Source organism: Bubalus kerabau, chromosome 10, assembly GCF_029407905.1.
Source record: "Bubalus kerabau isolate K-KA32 ecotype Philippines breed swamp buffalo chromosome 10, PCC_UOA_SB_1v2, whole genome shotgun sequence".
In the NCBI taxonomy this organism is placed as follows: Eukaryota; Metazoa; Chordata; class Mammalia; order Artiodactyla; family Bovidae; genus Bubalus; species Bubalus kerabau.
The window spans coordinates 30,484,811-30,506,379 of record NC_073633.1 but is presented as its reverse complement, the minus strand read 5'-3'; the positions used below and the strand labels follow the sequence as shown (position 1 = coordinate 30,506,379).

General features: G+C 39.8%; 2 protein-coding genes across 3 annotated transcripts in view; one reads left to right on the top strand and one right to left on the bottom strand.

Moving 5' to 3' along the window:
• RAB2B (RAB2B, member RAS oncogene family) overlaps positions 1-5,690 on the bottom strand; it is a 17,138-nt gene extending 11,448 nt beyond the window's left edge. Inside the window, exons 1-3 of the mRNA XM_055537126.1 lie at positions 5,364-5,690; positions 5,073-5,144; positions 2,576-2,643 (exon numbers count right to left, since the gene is read on the bottom strand). Of these exons, the coding sequence (XP_055393101.1) occupies positions 2,576-2,643; positions 5,073-5,144; positions 5,364-5,409 (186 nt within the window). The 5' untranslated portion in view covers positions 5,410-5,690. The remainder of the gene's footprint in view (positions 1-2,575; positions 2,644-5,072; positions 5,145-5,363) is intronic.
• TOX4 (TOX high mobility group box family member 4) lies at positions 5,689-21,569 on the top strand. 2 transcript variants are annotated; one of them, XM_055537124.1, is made up of 10 exons: positions 5,806-5,825; positions 6,023-6,091; positions 13,232-13,314; positions 13,981-14,223; positions 15,103-15,363; positions 15,709-15,939; positions 17,609-17,689; positions 18,086-18,829; positions 19,850-20,013; positions 20,662-21,569. In XM_055537124.1, exons 3-10 carry the CDS (start codon positions 13,258-13,260, stop codon positions 20,720-20,722), a joined length of 1,842 nt encoding a protein of 613 aa, XP_055393099.1. In that variant the 5' UTR covers positions 5,806-5,825; positions 6,023-6,091; positions 13,232-13,257; the 3' UTR covers positions 20,723-21,569. The 2 variants fall into 2 exon arrangements, with proteins under 2 accessions (XP_055393097.1, XP_055393099.1); XM_055537122.1 differs by lacking the exon at positions 13,232-13,314 and having other exon boundaries at positions 5,689-5,825.

The window sequence follows — 21,569 nt, the reverse complement described above, 5'->3', positions numbered from 1 at the left end:
TGTACTGCAATTCATGGGGTTGCAAAGAGTCCGACACGACTGAGTGACTGAATGAACTGAACACAATATACCAACGATAACATTCATGATACTAATAATTAACACAAATGCGAAAAATTAGGCTGAAAGGTCAGTTCAGTAACTGGCCAAAAGTTAAAAATTCTATAAACACCAAATCCATAATTTAAATGCAGGAGCTTAGTATAATACTCCATAGCAAAAAAAAGTCTGTTTTCTTAAACATTATGTCACATAATCTAAAGCCAGGTTTACAGTAAGAAGACTGTTCTAGTACACTAGTTCTAGGTTACATTTCCAACAGTACAAGAATCTCTTACTACAACAATCATATAAGTGTCTTATTGCATACCTGTTAGAACATCAAAATCCAAAAGTAATTCTAAAGAACTCTGTTGGTAATATTAACCACACTTTAAGATTTAAAACATATTTTTTCCCTCCAAGAGATCACTTAAAATTTTTTTTTTTCCCTAATAGTTTTATGTCTTAAATCATTTGATTCCTGGTTGGCTTCTAACTTACTTTTTTTCCTCCTCTGCTATGGTTGAAAGCCCTCTCCTTCCTCAAGTCCTTCCAAGAGCTAAAAGAGAAGTCTGAGGGAGGCCTGTGTGATGGTTGAATCAATAGAAGCATTTAACTTTTGCAAATGAAAACACTTCCAGTGCGCTATCACAAATGATTTTTTGAAATCAAATCACTTTACTTCTTAATCTCAATCAATTTCCTGAACCAAAGTTTGTGAGGCAATAAGTTAGAAAGAGACTTCCCTGGTGGTCCAGTGGCTAAGACTCTGAGCTCCCAATGCAGGGGGCAAAGTTTGATCCCTGGCCAGGGAACTAGGTCCCACATACTGCAACTAAAGATCCTGCTGCTGCAACTAAGAGCCGGTGCAGTCAAATAAATGCATAAAAATAAATATTTTTTCAAAAAAGCTAGAAAGAGTGAGCCATTCAATTTGGGTTGATCTGCATTAGTCTGAGGTATCTTTGTCCATCTCCTGTTTTTAAAAAAAATCCGAAGCAGCAAAGAATTAAGATGGAGATAAAGAAAATTAAGTTTTCTCATTTCCCCCAAAGGGAAGCATCACATTATATATAATTTCAAGATGTATAAAGTATCCATTCTTACAAAAGCAGACAGGCTCATTTCTTAAGAATCAAAATGCATTCCAAAGTAAGATGCAAATGAATCTGGGATATTTTTCTTTTTGGCCATGCTGCATGACTTATGGAATAGTAGTTCCTTGACCAGGGATCAAACCCTTATACTGCCCTTGCAGTGAAAGCACCAAGTCCTAACCACTGGACTGCTAGGAAATTCCTGAATTTTGGATTATTTAATCAATATATTTACCAAAGCAAACTCATATATACTTGGGTTATTTGAAACAAAAAGATGTGGCATTCAGAATTTGTAACTGTAACAGATTGAAGTGAAAGCTTCTCTGTCCCCTTGATTTCACTAGACCTCCTCTGACTTCTGTATGCAGGTCAAAAAGGAACAGTTAAAACCAGACATGGAACAACAGACTGGTTCCAAACTGGGCAAGAAGTATGTCAAGGCTGTATATTGTCACCCATTTTATTTAACTTATATGCAGAGTACATCATGTGAAATGCCAGGCTGGATGAAGCACAAGCTGGAATCAAGATTTCCGGGAAAAATATCAATAACCTCAGATATGCAGACACCACCACTCTTATGGCAGAAAAGCAAAGAAGAACTGAAGAGTCTCTTGATGAGAGTCAAAGAGGACAGTGAAAAAGCTGGCTTAAAACTCAACATTCAAAAAACTAAGATCATGGCATCCAGCCCCATCACTTCATGGCAAGTAGATGGGGAGACAATGGAAACAGTGACAGACTTTATTTTCTTGGGCTTCAAAATCACTGCTTATGGTGACTGCAGCCATGAAATTAAAAGATGCTTGCTCCTTGCAAGAAAAGCTATGACCAACCTAGAAAGCATGTTAAAAAGCAGAGATATTACTTTGCCAATAAAGGTCCATCTAGTTAAAGCTATGGTTTTTCTAATAGTCATGTATGGATCTGAGAGTTGGACTATAAAAAGCTAAGTGCTGAAGAACTGATGCTTTTGAACTGTGGTGTTGGAGAAGACTGTTGAGAGTCCCTTGGATTGCAAGGAGATCCAACTAGTCCATCCTAAAGGAAATCAGTCCTGAATATTCACTGGGAGGACTGATGCTGAAGCTGAAGCTCCAATACTTTTGTCACCTGATGCGAAGAACTGACTCATTGGAAAAGATCCTGATGGTGGGAAAGATTGAAGGCAGGAGGAGAAGGGGATGACAGAGGATGAGATGGTTGGATGGCATCACTGACTCGATGGACATTAGTTTGAGTAGGTTCCAGCTATTGGTGATGGACAGGGAAGCCTGACGTGCTGCAGTCCATGGGGTCACAAAGAGTTGGACACGACTGAGCGACTGAACTGAACTCTGACCTCCATCCTTAGCTCCTCCGTCATAGCCCTTTATCCCTGCATCAGCCTTTACTGTTATATTTGGGACTAAAGTATTTTTGTTTTCTCTTACCGTATCCCAGATTTGCAGTTTGATTTGTTTTCCATCAATGTTGACCATACGGGCCCCAAACTCCACGCCTGTCAGTGAAAACCAAGGGAAAGAATGTGATTCTCATGAACAACAACCATGGTGACAAGAGGTTCATGCTTGTCCTCATTGTGCTAATGACTCATCCTCCGCACTTAGTGCCACTAAGCCCATTACAGTTCCCTATTTGCTCCAATTAATTTTGTGCTCCTTAAAGTTTTATCTTCTAGAATTAAAAACTGTTCCAGGTGACAACCACCTCAGGAATATAACTGAAAAGCATATATGGGCATAAAAATTAATTAAGAAATCAAATAGAAAAAGTGAATTAATTTTTAGAATTATTGTTTAATGCATAAATTTGATTAAGAAATGTTTAATTTGTAACTTTTTTTAAAACTTCTAAATTCTTTGAAAATATTTCTTAATATTTTCCTAAAGTCACTCTCTAGTCCTCTATATGAAACAATAAATACTTGCTTTTTGCAATTTTAGAATTTTTTTTAGAAAAGCACCTATCTAAGAATAGATTCTCAAGAATGAAACATTTCAGATCGCCAATCATTCCAAGAGTTCACCAGAAAACGGCATTCCTCACAGGGGTTTGGAAACAGATAGTCCGAATAAAGGGTTTAGTTTACCTGGCATTCAACTTCTATCAAGGTAATGTCAGGACAAAACTTAAAAATCAAAGATCACTTACATTAAAAATACTTGATTGTAAGTCAAACAATTTGTCCTATTTTCTATCTTTACACAGTACTTTACTCCAGGAATTCTGATCTGCAGGTAAGAAACAGCACTAATCTAGCTTCTGCTATTCAGGGGCCCCAGGCACAATATATCCAGAATCTCTCTCAATTCTATAAAGTTTTACAGTCAATAAGCAGATTTTAAAAATTGTTTCTTACTACTATAGACTGCATCATCAAGAATAATGACAGTTACTAAAAAAAAAAAAAAAGGTCACTAATTTTTATGTTTTCTTTCTGGACAAGAGGAATGGAGTTTCAATGGTGAAGAATTAAAAAATACAACTTCTGTCCCCTTTTATGCAACTTCCTCTAATTATGAAGAAACCTTCATATTTTGTGCACATTTTATAGCCAACTGCCTTGTTTATCTTGGTATAGAAGACTGAATTCAGAAAGAAACAGAGCATATATTGGACTCTGGGGAAACTTGATTGATCACTTCATTCCGCTACTTTGAAACCTGTCACTTGCTCCCATTACCTTTAGGTGTGTCAAAACTTCATCTCTCCCCTTCCCCACCCCAGATGTTCTCTACTCTTACTTCTTGTCACTCTGCACTTTAGATTCCATGGTCAAGCCATATTAAATTACTTCCAGTTTTCCAGATTAGCCTGATCTCTGTTATTCCTGAGCCTTTGCACCTGTTTTTCCCTCTTGCCCTGATCACTTTTCTCTCATCTCCACAACCCCTTCGCCTGGCTAGTTCTTGCTCATGCTTCCATTTTCAGCTTTTCCTGATAGATGTGGCAGCCTCTTATCCCCTTTTGCAATAGTGATTTATTCATCGGTATCTGCCCCCAGCCTCACCTCAACTCCTACACTGGAGATTTCAATGTAGGCACGTTTGCCTTGTTAAGCACTGTATCACTTAGCACCTAGCACACTGTGGTTGTACACAATAGTCATTTACAAAAATATTTTCCTGTTGATACTAAATCCTTTTCTAACCACTTTAGTTATTTGGCTCTGAATAAGTACTTTGGGATCAGTAGTAGCTTCAGATTTCCATAATGTGGGACTTGGAAGTGGCGATATAGTAAGAATGGGAGCTAGGGATTTTATTCTGAAACTGCAATTGAATGCCAAAAAAGCTAGTTTTATGTATATAATCTTTATTTGGGTTGGAGTTATGGAGATTATGGGGAATGGGTTGTTCAAACTCAGCAGGTCGTCCCATATCACAAATTTGTGGAAGATGTTCACATTTCCCACGATTACCAGAGTGTTTTTGAAACTCATGATTATCATATCTTTTCTTTAAAACAAAAGTTACCAGTTTCATGTACCTTTTATTCTAGGTCAGGGATGGCTCTTCCATTTGCTTCCTCCTCTCCAACACACACACAAAATCTATATGGTAGTGATTACTTTGAAAAAGTAATGAGGTTCACACTAATTTACCGCAGAGTAAGGCGAGTTTTTGAATTAACAGTACGTTTTCGTAGTATTTTACATAAACATACAAATCACATTTGTTAAAAAAAAAATCCTAAGGCAACTAATCCATACCTCATGGTCATCTCTAAATCTAGTCACCTTTCAATTACTTACTCCCCATTACACTACTGCCCATTTCTCAGCATTTAGTCATTCTTCACTTAACATAACTTTGGACTAACCCAAAAACAGGAAGACGTAACTTTTCTACTTAGAACACTAAAGCTGCTAACTTTCTATTTTAGTCAGATTTCATAATCTATTCTACGAGAGGTATATGTGCTTACCTATTGTGAGGTCGTGGACAGGTTGGAACCGCTTGTCTGTAAACTGCAAGAGGAGACATGACTTCCCCACACCTGAAAGAAGACGCGTGCGTTAGGAGTTAGGCAGAGAGAACAGACCAGTGTCGGGGGGTCCAGGACTGGGGAAGGGGAGGCCCGAGCCCCGCCCCCGGCGGCCCGCCCCGCCCCCGCTTCACTTAATCGCCCAGCCCACTAAATGAGCCCCGCCCCCAAGCCCCGACTTGGGTGTTTCGGATCCCCGCCCCAGCTTGAGGATTGTCGCCCGCGGGTTACCTGTGTCTCCGATGATGATGTACTTGAAGAGATAAGCATAAGTCATGGTCCCTTTTCCTCTGGATTCCGGGTCCGCCCGACTTCTACAGCCACTTACCTCCGGCCTCTCTAGCCGCTCAATCTATCGACCTCCGGCCCCTCTAGCCCAGTTAACGTCTCTATTGCTCTCCCTCGAAATCCCGTTTCGGTCGCAGAGACTGTAATACCCAGATACCACCTCCGGGGACGCCTCTAACACTCCTACATGCCATTATCCCACCAAGCTCCAGGAGGCGATAGCTAGCCTGTCAGTCCGCTCGGCCTTCCCGGGCCTGACTCGCAACAGCCCCAAGGCGCTCCTTCCAATCAGCGGAGAGCGACGCACGACGTTGGGAAGTGACGGCAGTTCCGTGTCCTGTGTGGTGGGGGCGGTGGGAGTGATGAGTTCACTGAGACCGTGATAGCCGTTGTGTGAAGATGGAGGTAGGCTCCTGAGCGTTGAGAGCGCGGCTGACGGGGTTGAAGCAGAAGCGGGAAGCCGGGCAGAGCGGCGGCAGACGGGAGGGGAGAGAGAGCGGGGTTTGGGGGGTGTTGTCATAATGTATGGGTCAGAATCCGTCGCTCCGATCTAACTCCCTGCTTCCCCTAACTTAACCCCGCGGCTTTCTTTTGGTTTCCAGTTTCCCGGAGGAAATGACAATTACCTGACGATCACAGGGCCCTCGCACCCCTTCCTGTCAGGGGCCGAGGTGAGCATGAGTTGCCGACGCTGCGCGGAGAGGGTGGGAGGCAGCGGTGGGGTAGGGTGATGGGGAGGAGAGCGCGGATGCCAGGGCCGGGGGGTTGGGAACCGGAGGCTGCGATTGATGTTTGGAGAAAAGTGGCAGCTGCCTTCAGAGCCTATGAGGACTACGCGGAAGGCCAGGAAAGCTGCTGTCATCAGAAAAGCAGGACTCTGGGAAAAGCGAACCTATTTTAGAGCGATTCTGTATTGGAGTACAGAGTGAAATTGTCTCCTTTCGTGGAGGAGAAACAAGTACAATAATGGGAGATCGCAGTAAGGAGAGAATGTTTCAGCCAAAGAAATTTGGGAAAGGGCAGGAGTTTACCTAACATGTCAACTGTGGAATGTGTTCATTCTTAAACCGTACTCTATTGAAGGGGTCTGTGTTTCATTAAATCCTCCTACCTAGCGATTTTTAGAAAGTTAATGGTTATGTTTACTTACAGAGTATTAGCTTGTTGTGCTAGTGAGAGAATGAAAGGAAATATTTGCGAGAAAACATGAAATTGAGTAGAGCACGCGTTTCTGTTTGCCAGTGCCTCAGAGTTTGGGTAGGTTACTTCACCCTTATGTGTCAGTTTCCCTAGCTGTCAAATGATTGTAACAATAGTTTCTTACGATGTTGTGAAGTAGAAGTAATGATCATGGTGCGGTCCTTTAGTGTTCGTGGAAAAGATTGAATTGAAATGTTGTCATAAATGTGTATGATTTGTTTAGACAAGGCAAAAGAAAAGGAACAAAAATAAATTCAGTCTTTGAGAAACTGAAACTGAAATTTTGAACTTTCTACTGTCTTTTGAGAATTTTAAATTGTTTTCATACGTGGCGTAAACCATTTTATCACTTTTTTTTGTATCAAGAATTCTCAATTGCTGTTAAATGAATTTATCCATAGGGTCGCAAAGAGTTGGACTCGACTGAAGCGACTTGGCATGCATTCATGAACTTATCCTGTAACAAACCTTAATGCTTTCATGTATGAGAATTAGATGGGCAAGGCCGGGGGTTGGTGGGGGGGATATGTTACTAGTTTTTTTTTAACTTTATTGTGATTACTGTTTATTTTTACACTCCTAAGTACAGTGTGAATCAAATGAGCAGTAAATTTAGGAGTAATATAAAACTAAAATCTGTTTGATGCTTTGCAATCTCATTGTTCGTTTCTTCTGAGTGATATCTTCATGGTTTAATTTCATTATTTGGAGTGTTGTAGATTTCACATTGGTCTCATCCACATGAAAGCACATCATTACCAATTTCTTCTGAATCAAGTCTCCACAATTTAAATTTCTTTATTTAGAGTGTCGTAAATTTCACATTGGCCTCATCAAGAACTTTCCAGGTTTGAGTCTATCCTTTGTGTTTGCTTTTATTACTTTAAGAAAAAAATTTTTTATAAACTCTTTTGCCAAGAAGTTCTATAACTAAATTTCAGTGAATTCCTTTAGCCTAGGGCCCTGTCATTGTTACCATTTCTCCTTATCCATTACAACTTCTTCACCTTTGTTTCCCCTCTTGTGTGTTTGTTTTCCTTTATTTCAATTGGTTTGTGGTTTTTGTTGTTTCTGGTCTTACTGTGTGCCACCCCAAGTATATCTTAAAACAAGATGAAGATGATTAAAATTTTTTTTCTTTAGAAGAAGGGTAATTTTTAGAGTTTCTTGCAAGGAAAAGAAATGTCCACAAAAATACTTATCATAAAAAGTTGAAAAAATTGGACTTCTTTGAAATAAAGTGTTTTAGTTTTGTTTTTTTTTGTTTTTTTTAGCCATGCTGTGCAGCTTTCCAGGTTGTAGTTCCCCAACCAGGGGCTGAACCCAGGCCCAAACAGTTGAGAGTGCCAAGTCCTGACCACTAGACAAACAGGGAATTTCCAAAATTTAAGAACTTTTCATCAGTAGACATCATTAAGAAATTAAATAGGCACTTCACAGACTGGGAGAAGATATTTTATTACATATATCTGGCTCAGATTCAGAGTATATTCAGGTACTTCTGCAGAGTGAAATAAAGAATCCAATTTTTAAATGGACAAAAGATTTAAACTTGCACATCAGAAGAGAAGGTATCCAAATTGTCACTAGGCATATGAAAAAGTATCACCATCACTTATCAGGGAAATGCCAATTAACGATGAGGTACCATTTTATACCCATCATAATGGTGAAAATTTAAAAGACTGATCATTCCAGGAGTTGGCAAGCATGTAGATAACTCTTAATCATTGCTGGTGAGAGTGTAAATTGATTCAGCCTCTTTGGAAAACTAGCAGTATCTACTACACATGAAATATAATTATCCTGTGACCTGGTAATTCCATTCCTTGGTATATACATAAGAGAAATGTGTGCATATACTAACCAAAAACATGTATGTCCACAGAAACTTGATTTATATAGCTAAACAGTGGAAACAAATGTCTATAAACTGATAGGTTTGTTAAAAGGAATACTACACAGCAATAAAAAATAATGAACTACTAATAAATGCAACGTGCTGCTGCTAAGTTGCTTCAGTCGTGTCCGACTCTGTGCGACCCCATAGACGGCAGCCCACGAGGCTCCCCTGTCCCTGGGATTCTCCAGGCAAGAACACTGGAGTGGGTTTCCATTTCCTTCTCCAATGCATGAAAGTGAAAAGTGAAAGTGAAGTCGTTCAGTCCTGTTCGACTCATAGTGACCCCATGGACTGTGGCCCACCAGGCTCCTCCGTCCATGGGATTTTCCAGGCAAGAGTGCTGGAGTGGGGTGCCATTGCCTTCTCCAATGCAACCTGAGTGATCTCAAAAATATAGTACTGAATAAGAGAAGCCAAATAAAAAAGAGTAGACACTATATGGGTTCATTTTTTAAATTAAGATCAAGAACAGACAGCACTAAACTATGCTGATAGAAATCAGAATAGTGGTACCCCTTGTACTGATGGGAGGGAGTATTGACTAGAAAGGAGCATGAGAAAATCTTTTAGAGTGATGGAAATGTTCTTTATCTTTATCTGGGTAGTAGATAATTGGGTGTTAATGTATGTAAAAATTCATTGAGTCATATACTTAAAATTTTTGTGCTTTACATAACTTATACCTCAATAAAATAAGAAATAATAATTTTTAAAGATTAAGTGTCCAGAGAGGCAGGCTTAGCATTTGTAATAGCATTGCTTGAGCTAGGAGCGCTCTATAGTCTGAAGGGAGTTTAATCTTTCTTTTTATCTTGTTTAGGTTGGCACTTAAATAATGATATTGTAGTTTGAGCACTCTGGGGAAATTAGTCATAAAGATGCATGCTTGCATGTTAAGTCGCTTCAGTCCTGTGTGATTCTTTGTGACCCTATGGACTGTAGCCCACCAGGCTCCTCTGTCCATGGGATTCTCCAGGCAAGAATACTGGAGTGAGTTGCCATTCCCTTCTCCAGGAGATCTTCCTGATCCAGGGATCAAACTAGTGTCTCTTGCATCTCCTGCATTGGCAGGCAGGTTCTTTACTACTAGCGCCATCTGGGAAACCCCAGTCATAAAGATACCTGTCCTTAATTTTTCTAATTTTCTAAGTAATCATTAGAACCAGTTAATGATTTCAGACTGAATAGTTAAATTTTCATTACCATATCAATTTTTAAGAACAATTAAACTATTTTAATAATCCATAGGACCAGTGTATTGTTGAATAAATCGGTGTTTGATTAAAAGAACTTTTCCTTAAGATGAATAATCTACACAAGAAATTACTTAAATACTGGATTGTGTGTTTTGGTATGGAGGAATGTGAAAAGGTAGGAAAATGATATTTTAAATTTTTTTAGTTCTCTAGATAGCTAAACCTTTATAATCCTTGCTTATAAACTATAATTCCCAAACTGCTTTCTTCTTCATAAAGCCCCAGGAATTTAACAGAAGGAAATGAAAGTTGAGTTGAGAAGGGAGGGGAATCATGTTTCTGTTTCCTCTTTCTGTGTCCATGTCACTTAGTTTGACTTTAATATTTGCTACAGTTTTATGTTTTATATTTGACAAGCTAGAGTTTATGATTTAGTTATATAGTGAATCCACTGAAATAAAAGAACTTTAGATGTTCATTATCTAATAATCTTACCAATAGTTTGTGGTAGTAAAAGCTTTAGAGTAGATCTCTATTCTAACATGTGGTTTCCCCTTCTGTATTCTTGATCATTGCAGTTATTTTACTCTTCCTTTTTAAAGGAAGAAACAAAGTAACAAAAAACAAAACACAATTAAAGCCATGGATGCAGAATAACAAAGCTGTTTCCATATTCCAGTGGGTAGTACATAGAAAGAAAGCCTTGTGAATTCGATACAGTGAAATCTCTGCTTCCTTGGTGTTTAGTGTAGTTCATGAGAATATTCCAGATGGTTTATGAGGGCTAGTCCTTTGTAGAACACTGGTCTTTTGTATGAATTTTTATTCTTTTTTCAGTTCTCATTAACAAATAGTATCATTTTCATATCAGCAGAGTTACTTTTCTTATTTGTTGTGGTAAGCAGAAAAGGATAGTCATCTATTGCTTTACCAAAGCAACCTGTATCTTCTTAAAAAATTGTAAACCACTATTTTACAACTGTTGATCTAATACAATAAATGTTTCTCTGGATCCTTCCTGTCACTGTAACTTTTGTTTGTTTATATCAGAATTTGGTAAAAGTTTGTATACTCTTTTTCCTGAAAAAATGCTCACATGAACTTGAACTGAAATCTCAGAGTCATGGACTGAAGTTAAGAACTTCCACACAATAAGAAAAAGTATGATTTGTGTACTGAAGAAAGTTCAGTTCTTAGGGAGAGTTTTAGTTTTTCCCCAATTGTCTGCTCCCGTGCTCTTTATGCTCCCCTCGTGTTATCGCAAATGTTTACCATGCTAAATAGTAAGGCTCTTGGAGGAGGAAAATATAGAAATGAAGCGATATACGTATCTTTTTGTCTTCTAGGAAACTTTTTTCTGTCTCCCAGTGTGATTTCAGAGAAATTTCACAGACGTACTCTCTCCCTAGTTTTAATAGCTGGAAATATTCTATCAAAATTAAAAATGGTGATATTGGTGAGATCCTTTCTAGGTCTGGAAAAACCTTAAGGAATTCTTAAAGAATGTTGTTGTTACTGTTCACTTGCTCAGTTGTGTCCACTTTTTGTGACCCCGTGGACTGCAGCATGCCAGGCTTCCCTTTCCTTCACCGTCTCCTGGAGCTTGCTCTAACTCATGTCCATTGAGTCAGTGATGCCATTCAACCGTCTCATCCTCTGTTATCCCCTTCTCCTCCTGCCTTCAATCTTTCATACCATCAGGGTCTTTTCCAGTGAGTCGGCTTTTCGCATCAGGTGGTCAAAGTATTGAAGCTTTAGCTTCAGCATCAGTCCTTCCAATGAATATTCAGGACTGATTTCCTTTAGAATTGACTGGTTTGATCTCCTAGGAGTCCAAGGGACTCTCAAGAGTCTTCTCCAACACCATAGTTCAAAAGCATCAACTCATCAGTGCTTAGCCTTCTTTATGGTCCAACTCTCACATCCATACATGACTACGGGAAAACCATAGCTTTGACTAGATGGACCTTTGTCAGCAAAGTAATGTCTCTGCTTTTTAACATGCTTTCTAGGTTGGTCATAGCTTTTCTTGCAAGGAGCAAGTGTCTTTTAATTTCATGGCTGCAGTCACCATCTGCAATGATTCAGGAGCCCAAGAAAATAAAGTCTGTCACTGTTCCATTGTTTCCCCATCCATTTGCCATGAAGTGATGGGACTAGATGCCATGATCTTTGTTATTTGAATGTTGAGTTTTAAGCCAGCTTTTTCACTCTCCTCTTTCATGTTCATTGAAAGGTTCTTTAGTTCCTCTTCACTTTCTGCCATAAGGGTGGTGTCTTCTGCATATCTGAGGTTATTGATATTTCTCTTGGCAATCTTGTTTCCAGCTTATGCTTCATCCAGCCTGGCATTTTGCATGATATACTCTGCATATAAGTGAAATAAGCAGAATGACAATATACAGCCTTGACATACTCCTTTCCCAATTTGGAACCAGTCCTTTGTTCCATGTCCGGTTTTAACTGTTGCTTCTTGACCTGCGTACAGGTTTCTCAGGAGGCAGGTCAGGTGGTCTGGTGGTGTCTTTTTCAGAATTTCCCACAGTTTGTTGTGATCCACACAGTCAAAGGCTTTATCGTAGTCAGTGAAGCAGAAATAGATGTTTTTCTGAAATTCTCTTGCTTTTTCTGTGATCCAGTGGATGTTAGCAATTTGATCTCTGGTTCGTCTGCCTTTTTAAAATCCTGCTTGAGATACCTTAATTATGGAAAAGAAAAAAAATACCTGTGGGTATCTACTGAATTTCATATGAATCAGTTAATATTTATTGTGTCATATGACAGGTTGATAAAATGTAAAGTTTCTGAAATTCCAACAATCTGTGATAATTGGTTGGGGTAGGTGACAAGCTAACAATTAGGATATTAATGTTATCACTAAGTAATTATATATATCAGGGCCATGTGACTAACCTTTGTGTAGTAAATCTCATTAGTCCTTCTAATAACCATATAAGGAGATTACAACTCTGATTTTATAAATTAGGAAAACCCATTTGAGGTCATATAGTAAGTGGCAGAGAAGGGACTTGAACCCAGATCTCTGTGACACGAAAGTCTCTTGCTTTTAATGCTCTATTTGCTATTGTTATTAATGCTCTGTTGGTGCAGATGTTGCCATTAGTTTTTTAGTATCAAAAGAAACCATAGCATTTAATGTATTTTAAGTCAGACATTGATCTGTTACCTCCGTGAATGGTGGCCTCATTCAGAGTGCATGCCTGCACTCTCAGTCACTCAGTTCTGTCTGACTACTTGTGAGCCATGGACTGTAGCCCACCAGGCTCCTCTGCCTGTGGGACTTCCCAGGCAAGAACACTGGAGTGAGTTGCCATTTTCTTCTCTTTGGGATCCTCCCAACCCAGAAATCGAACCTGAGTCTCCTGCGTCTCTTGCATTAGCAGGCAGGTTCTTTACCACTGAGTAGAAAGAGTATATTATTATTGTAGTTGGATTAGGAGGAAGCGATTGGGTCTTCCAGCTGGAGTAATCTTTTTCTTCCTCTTTTGCAGAAAGGCTTGTTCAGAGCAAGACAGGAATGTGTTCGGGAACTGTTAGAGAACCAGTTTGCCCTCTGGCTATATCTCTTATGAAGGTTTTTCTCCTCACTGTTATCCTTATTTTGGCTGGCATTGTTGGGTTTTCTGAAAATCCTGTATATATGGGGATTTTGTACAAATCATGATTTCTGAAATGGAAAAGAGGTAGGAAACTCTCAAGTGCATATATTTTAGAAGTCCATAAGGTCCCCCTGACAGTTCCTTTTAGGATCTGCTTCAGAGGATCCTAAAACAACAAAGTGTAATTGTGTGGTTGACAGTGAATTTCTGTGGTCTAATAGTTCAGGTGTAGTAATTATGAAATAATTGCTGTATCCTAGAATCTTCAGACAGATTTTAAACATCATAACAAAACAGGTTTTAAAGGTTGGGTCCTTACTAATGGTCCTGAAAGAATCATTCATTAGACCAACAGGCAAAATACTTTAGGACAACCAAGATGGTAAAGGTGGAAAAGAGATAAATGAATTGAAAACTGTGATTGATATTAGCAGCTTTGTACATGACATATGGCCAAAGATATGAGGAAGAAGATTCTTATTTTTAAAATTAATAAGTCCTAAGATATTGATAACAAAAATGGGATCCAGGCTGAAAAGAAGTACACTAAGAATGTCTAGTACTCAGGCACGTTCTTCGCTTAGCAGTATGCAATTCTTCCTCTTTCCACTAAATCTTTTTCCTTTTTTCCCTCCCTACAGACTTTCCACACACCAAGCCTGGGTGATGAGGAATTTGAAATCCCACCTATCTCCTTGGATTCTGATCCTTCATTGGCTGTCTCGGATGTGGTTGGCCACTTTGATGACCTGGCAGACCCTTCCTCCTCTCAGGATGGCAGCTTTTCAGCCCAGTATGGGGTCCAGACGTTGGACATGCCTGTGGGCATGACCCATGGCTTGATGGAGCAGGGCGGGGGGCTCCTGAGTGGGGGCTTGACCATGGTAAGGGGCAGGACATTATCAGGCTTCCCCAACCTCATGGGCATGGTGTTAGGGAAGATACAAGTGACTCTGTATGCCTTACTTAAATTCCCTTGGGTATTACTTATTTTTCATTCTTCTGACTAAAGTCTCACTAATAAAGACCCCACTTCCCTTGAATAAGTGAGATTTATCATCTGAATCAATTTTATTTGAAACATGTTTTAAAATTGTAAAATGTCCAATGTTAACCCTGAAATGAAAATTATTTATTGTATTTTTGAAAAAGTTTTTTCCCTATTACATTATGTCTTTCACATTCTACGATTCAAATGAGTGTGATTGCTGGTGTGTTGAGGGGTGTATTCAAAACCTGTCTGAACCATGAGTGGATTAAGTGGATTAATATGTGTTATAAATCAGTGTATCGGGCTTCTAGCACATCTCATCAGCACATCGACACACATTACACTTGATGCCAGACATCTCTTCTAACATTGGCTTTACTCTGATTTGCCTGTGCATTGAACTTTAACAGCCATTATTGAGGAGGGTGCAGGGAGAAAGTTTTTCTTTCCCCAGTGTCATCACTATCTCCAGATTACTGAATGATTTACTTGATCTGAACTTGTCCAAGATTAAGACTTCTTTGGCTGTTTTAGTTGTTTTGGAATAGGCCTTTGAGTACAAATAAGTGACTTAGTACTCAACCTGTAATTTCTCTACTTATTAAAAAGCTTAGTATGTGTTATATGTAGATAAATTATTTGATGTTTGTTTAAATGATGATGCATTCTGGGTAAGCAGAGGGTTTATAAGCTGTCCTGAATTCAGGTGCAGGGAAGGGAAAGGTGGTATTTTTTGTATTTACTGTTTAATTTGTCCTTCTGCTTCTCTCAGGACTTGGATCATTCTATAGGAACTCAGTATAGTGCCAACCCGCCTGTTACAATTGATGTACCAATGACAGACATGACATCTGGCTTGATGGGGCATAGCCAGTTGACCACCATTGATCAGTCAGAACTGAGTTCTCAACTTGGTCTGAGCTTAGGGGGTGGCACCATCCTGCCACCTGCCCAGTCACCTGAGGATCGTCTTTCAACCACCCCTTCACCTACAAGTTCACTTCATGAGGATGGTGTTGAGGAATTCCGGAGGGTAGGGCATTCTCTGCCAAAATCAAATCTGCCATGTTACACTGGGATAGAACCTTTGACATACAGATCCTACTAAGTTTTCTCTCCTACTGCCCTGCCATTTCTCTGCTCTTTCCTGGTTATGGGGTCCTGCCTCTTAATTTACAGTTTATAATGCTTTTTCCAACCCCCATACTTATCTGTCCTCACATACTTTACTAAAGCCTTAATCCTCTTGCCTCTATTTTTATTTAGCATTTCTGAAAATTTCATTCCTATGACTAGTTTACCCCATCTAAAAGTCCTTTTCTGTGAGTTCTCCAGATGTGATACTTCCCTCATAATTCTGTCTCTTTTCTCCTCACAGCAACCTCCCAGCCAGAAAACAGTTGTGGTGGAAGCAGGGAAAAAGCAGAAGGCTCCAAAGAAGAGAAAAAAGAAAGATCCTAATGAACCTCAAAAACCAGTTTCAGCATATGCTTTATTCTTTCGTGACACACAGGCTGCAATCAAGGGACAGAATCCCAATGCCACTTTTGGGGAGGTTTCAAAAATTGTGGCTTCTATGTGGGACAGTCTTGGAGAAGAGCAAAAACAGGTGAGCAAATAATGAGGAACAATGTTATAGAAGTTCTTAAGAAGGGGGATAGGGACTTCCATGCTGGTCCAGTGGCTACGACTCCACGCTTCAGATGCAGTGGACCCAGGTTCAATCCCTGGTCAGGGAACTAGACCCCACATGCTGCAACTAAAACCTGGTGCAGCGAAATAACTTTAAAAATTGGTTTAAAAAAAAGGCAAGGGGATTAAACCTAAGCTTTAACTTTCTCAGATGTTGTTTAATATCAGCTCTTTGTTAATGGGATTCAAGATCATATGTCTTAAAAATTGCAGCCATACACTGAATCCAAAATACCTACATAAAAATTATTATAAAAAACACTGAATCCACAGCCAAGTTTGGAGTTTTTCATTGGCCTCATATAAACTTGAAAACTATAGTTAACCTCCCTAAATTTAACCTGAATTAAACAAATGAAAATTGTGATACTACATAAATATACAATTGAAATTAAAGATGAGTGTAATTATCATTACCCTAGACTCAACAGGTGTTATCTGCTACTTAATCTTAAAACAAAAACTGAATTTATTAGGTAATTTATATCAGTTATGTGTTGCTCACTAAACCACCAGAAATTTAGTAGCTTACTGCTACTGCTAAGTCACTTCAGTCGTGTCCGACTCTGTGTGACCCCATAGACAGCAGCCCACCAGGCTCCACCGTCCCTGGGATTCTCCAGGCAAGAATAGTGGAGTGGGTTGCCATCTCCCTCTCCAATGCAGGAAAGTGAAAAGTGAAAGTGAAGTCGCTCAGTCATGTCCGACTCTTAGCGACCCCATGGACTGCAGCCCACCAGGCTCCTCCATCCATGGAATTTTCCAGGCAAGAGTACTGGAGTGGGGTGCCACTGCCTTAAGACAGAAGTAATTTATTACTTATTATGATTCTGTAAATTGGTTAGGTGGTTTTCTTGGTGTTCTTACCTGGGTTTATTCTTGGAGTTGTACTCACAAACGACAGCCTGATATGGCTGCTCAAGATGACCTTGCTGCCATGTCTGGCAGTTGGTGCTACCTGTTGGCTTAACGCCTTGGTCTCTTTCGCATGGTCTCTCATCCTCCAAATAGGCTAGACTGACTTCTTTACACTGGCAGGCTTAGAGCAGTGTTCCAAGAGAATGAAAACAGGTGCCCCCAAATTCTCTTTGTGTCAATTCAGCCACATTCTAATGGTTAACTCACAGAGCTAGCCCAAATTCAAAGGAAGGGGAAATAGGTTTCATTTGTTAATGGAAGACTAGGTACACAGAACAGGAAGAATTGTGGCCATCATTGCAGTTTACCACATTCCTTAAGAGGGAGAGTATATACTGACTGGGTAGATATGATCCCAGACTAAGCAGACTACTGATTTTATCATGTAGTTAGGGGGTCAGGATTTGTGTTGGTTACAGAAGTGTGGGCAGTGGTTGCTATTAGCTTTAGAAGTGTAGTTATTCTGCAAGCCTACTGTTGATTGGCTGGCTTTCATATACAAGTCTGCCATGGAGGCTGTCTTGAGTACTAGTTTTCAGAAGTGTATTCACCTAAGGAGGGTTGTCAATATTTACACTAAGATGAATTGTCTTTCACTGATGAATAATACAGGATTATTGGTCTTTTCTATGAGTATATGGACTTTTTAAGCAGCTTCTTTCATGCAGGTATATAAGAGGAAAACTGAAGCTGCCAAGAAAGAGTATCTGAAGGCTTTGGCTGCTTATAAAGATAATCAAGAGTGTCAGGTAAGAGGACTGGGATAGATGTATATTTAAACCAATAAACAGATTTTTGAGCTGCTTATTAGCATTTATAAGAAGTAAATACCACCAAAAAAATCTGTGGAATCTATTAATACTATGTAGTATTAAAGCTTCAAAGTATGTAACAGGTTTCCCATTTGTTTCCATCATAAAACTCTCCGAACAGTCTGTCTTTCTGAGTTTGATATTGTCATTGTTTACTTTAGCCAAGTAGCACACATGGCTGCCCATTTTTCTTTCTTTCTTTCTTTACCCATCACCTCCACCCCCCGACCCCCCACCCCCATCTGTAATGTATTCTTTTCTTGGAAGGGATTAGGGTGAACATACCCTGGGAAAGAGGATAAATGTCCTGATTTTTTTTTCATCTTCTTTTAGGCCACTGTGGAAACTGTGGACATGGACCCAGCGCCACCATCACAGACTCCTTCTCCACCTCCTGTGGCTGCTGCTGACCCAGCATCTCCAGCACCAGCCTCAACAGAGCCCCCTGCCCTGTCTCCTTCCATTGTTGTCAATTCCACTCTTTCATCCTATGTGGCAAACCAGGCATCTTCTGGGGCTGGGGGTCAGCCCAATATTACCAAGTTGATTATTACCAAACAGATGTTGCCCTCTTCTATTACTATGTCTCAAGGCGGGATGGTTACTGTTATCCCAGCCACAGTGGTGACCTCTCGGGGTCTCCAACTTGGCCAAACCAGCACAGCTACTATCCAGCCCAGTCAACAAGCCCAGATTGTCACTCGATCGGTGTTGCAGGCAGCAGCAGCAGCAGCAGCTTCTATGCAACTACCTCCACCCCGACTACAGCCCCCTCCACTACAGCAGATGCCTCAACCCCCGACTCAGCAGCAAGTAACCATTCTCCAACAGCCTCCCCCACTCCAGGCCATGCAACAGCCTCCACCTCAGAAATTTCGAATCAACCTACAGCAACAGCCACCTCCACTACAGGTCAAGATTGTGCCTCCACCCACTCTGAAAATGCAGACTACATTAGTTCCACCACCTGTGGAAAGTAGTCCAGAGCAGCCTGTGAACAACAGCCCTGAGACCCACACAGTGGAGGAGACCACTCCTGAGACAATCTGTGAAATGATCACAGATGTAGTTCCTGAGGTGAGACTCTGTTTTCAGTTATTTGCTCTAGATCAGTGAAAGCATTTTGGTTGATACAATAAAAGCAGGAGTTGCTAGTAGCATTTAATGCCTGACGAGGAATACAAAATATCCTATAGAGGACATTTGCTTACAACTGAATTGTCCCAGCCAAGATACTCTGTAGTGTTCTTGAGAAGAAACATTAAGAGGGCCTCCTGCCCTAGATTACTCCTTAACTCAGCAGAAGTAATACTGTAATTCAAGTAAAGATACAGCCTAAGCATAGTTACTTTTTTCAAGTGTCTACACCAGGATCCAAAGCTATAGAGACAAATTCTTCCATTTCTCCCAAACGTTGACTGCTTGGCTTATGTTTTAAGTAAAGGGATGGGTAGGAGATATAGGTAGAAAAATTCAGCTAGTACATATCGATGAGTCTTTCTAAAGAGATAGATGCCAATTTACCCTACTTTAACTTGAAATCTGGGTCTATTTGTGATCCTAGCTTCGTAACTAATGAAACAATGTTTTTTTGATGTGGGCCATTTTTTAATTGGAGGATAACTGCTTTACAATACTGTTTGGTTTCTGCCATACATCAACATGAGAAACAATTATTAAAAAAAAAAAAACCACCCCGCCCTGCAAAATCAGGAACTATGGATCTCAAAAGTTTATCTTCTCTTAGTCCCTCTGATCTTAGTTGAGGTGACCCCAACCTCTACTCCTAATTTTTGAATTGATATTTTCAGAGGAATATTATTCAAGTGTAGAATAACGTTAGTGATAGGTTAAGATTAAACACTAGCATTATGACCAGCATTCCCCTGATGGGAAGCATCATGTCAGTCTGGATGACAAAATTCTAAAGCTGGATTTGGAGTGAGACCAAGAATTCACCTTCCTTTGGAACTTTACCCCTACCTGTGAGGGACTGTAACATGTGTTGCTCCACTGGATCACAGAGTTAATTTGACTAGCTGCCTGGCTGGCTAGATAGCAATCTAGTCCATCTTTGATGCTCTCTTCCTCTCATAGGTTGAGTCTCCTTCTCAAATGGATGTTGAATTGGTGAGTGGGTCTCCCATGACACTTTCACCCCAGCCTCGATGTGTGAGGTCCGGCTGTGAAAACCCTCCCGTTGTGAGTAAGGACTGGGACAATGAGTACTGCAGCAATGAGTGCGTGGTGAAGCACTGCAGGTGAGCTTATAGTTCCCTTCTTATAATTAATGTATGGCTAAATCAACTGTTGGAATAACATGGTATCTGAGCATATAATCAGTATCACCTTACCTTAGGTAGAGTATGTTGCTATGTATGTCTGATCACAGAAGCTACTAGAAAAGTGTCCCTCCTTAAAAAGAGCTTACATTTGCCGTACAGACAAAGATGACATGATTAGCAGTTCACACTTTCCAGTTACCACGTTAACTCTACGTGTTCATTTTGAAACTATGACACATCAAGCTGTTGGTGACTGTGAATATTAGTATAGTTTATCTCGTCAGTGCAAACCAGACCACTTAGGTAATGAATTAGAATTTGAGGATGGATAGGTGGTTAAGTAGCACAATAAAATGCTAAGTATGGGGCAAAGGGAAGAAGTTCTGAAGATTCTGCCCATTTCCCCAGTTTTCCTGAGACTGATCTACATCCATGAAACAAGGCATTGGTATTTCCTGTCTCAAATCCTTTAAATTAGGATTGGCTATACTTCTGACTTCTAGGCCTATTGCCCTTATATTCCTATTTAGGTGATATCTATCAACCTATTTGTTTAAGACAGAGTTTTAAAAAAACATACCTAGGCGGTAATTCTAAGTTTGTGTGTATCTTTTTCTTTCTTAGGGATGTCTTCTTGGCCTGGGTAGCCTCTAGAAACTCAAACACAGTGGTGTTTGTGAAATAGTACATCTATTCTCCAAGCCAGTGAAGACTTACTGCTGGGAACATGTCCACCGAGCCTATTTTAAAAAGACAAGTGAGGCTTCTGGTAGTGCCTGATCTCAACTCATGATGCTCCTTTACGTCGTTCACCTTTCTCCCCTTCTGTCGCTCTTCTACAGGAGCTATGGAGCAGGGCCACTGAGTTTGCTGCAATCTGGAATTGCTTTTTACTTTCAAGTACAAGCAGAGATATCAGTGATAATAACAGAGGAAAGGGTGAAGGGAATATAAACAAGTAGAACATAGGGGTGATGGCTAGGTGGGGGATTGTTTGAGGAAACTTATTGGTATAATTGTCATAGGATTTACCTAAAAGATTATTAAAATGATAGAGTACTCAGCTTTGAGGCTAGGAAAAAAACATCACTGTGTGCATCCCTTCTAAAGGGGCTAAAAGGTTGCATTAAAGGTTACCTCTTAGAGAACTGTTACTATCATATCTGTACATTCATTATTAGTTTGAGAACAAAGGTTTTCAACACAGTAATAATAAGCACACTGGACTGTAGAGAAAATAACATCACCTAGGAGCTTCTTATTTCTCTGCAATTATATTTCTGTACTCAACTTTCTGATTGTATCACAGTTTGAGTGTAAAAGGGAGAACTCGACATCCTTAATATACGAGATTTCACCAAAGTTTAAAGAAATTGTGTTCACTTGTGTTTGATGAAATATCTTTTAAAAAATAGGCCCGAAGTGTTTTCACTTATATAGGCTAATTCTCTGCATACCCTAGGCACTTACTTAATGTAAGACGTGCTTATTTCATTTTTCTTGGAATTAAATGAATAAAAAACTAGCAAAGC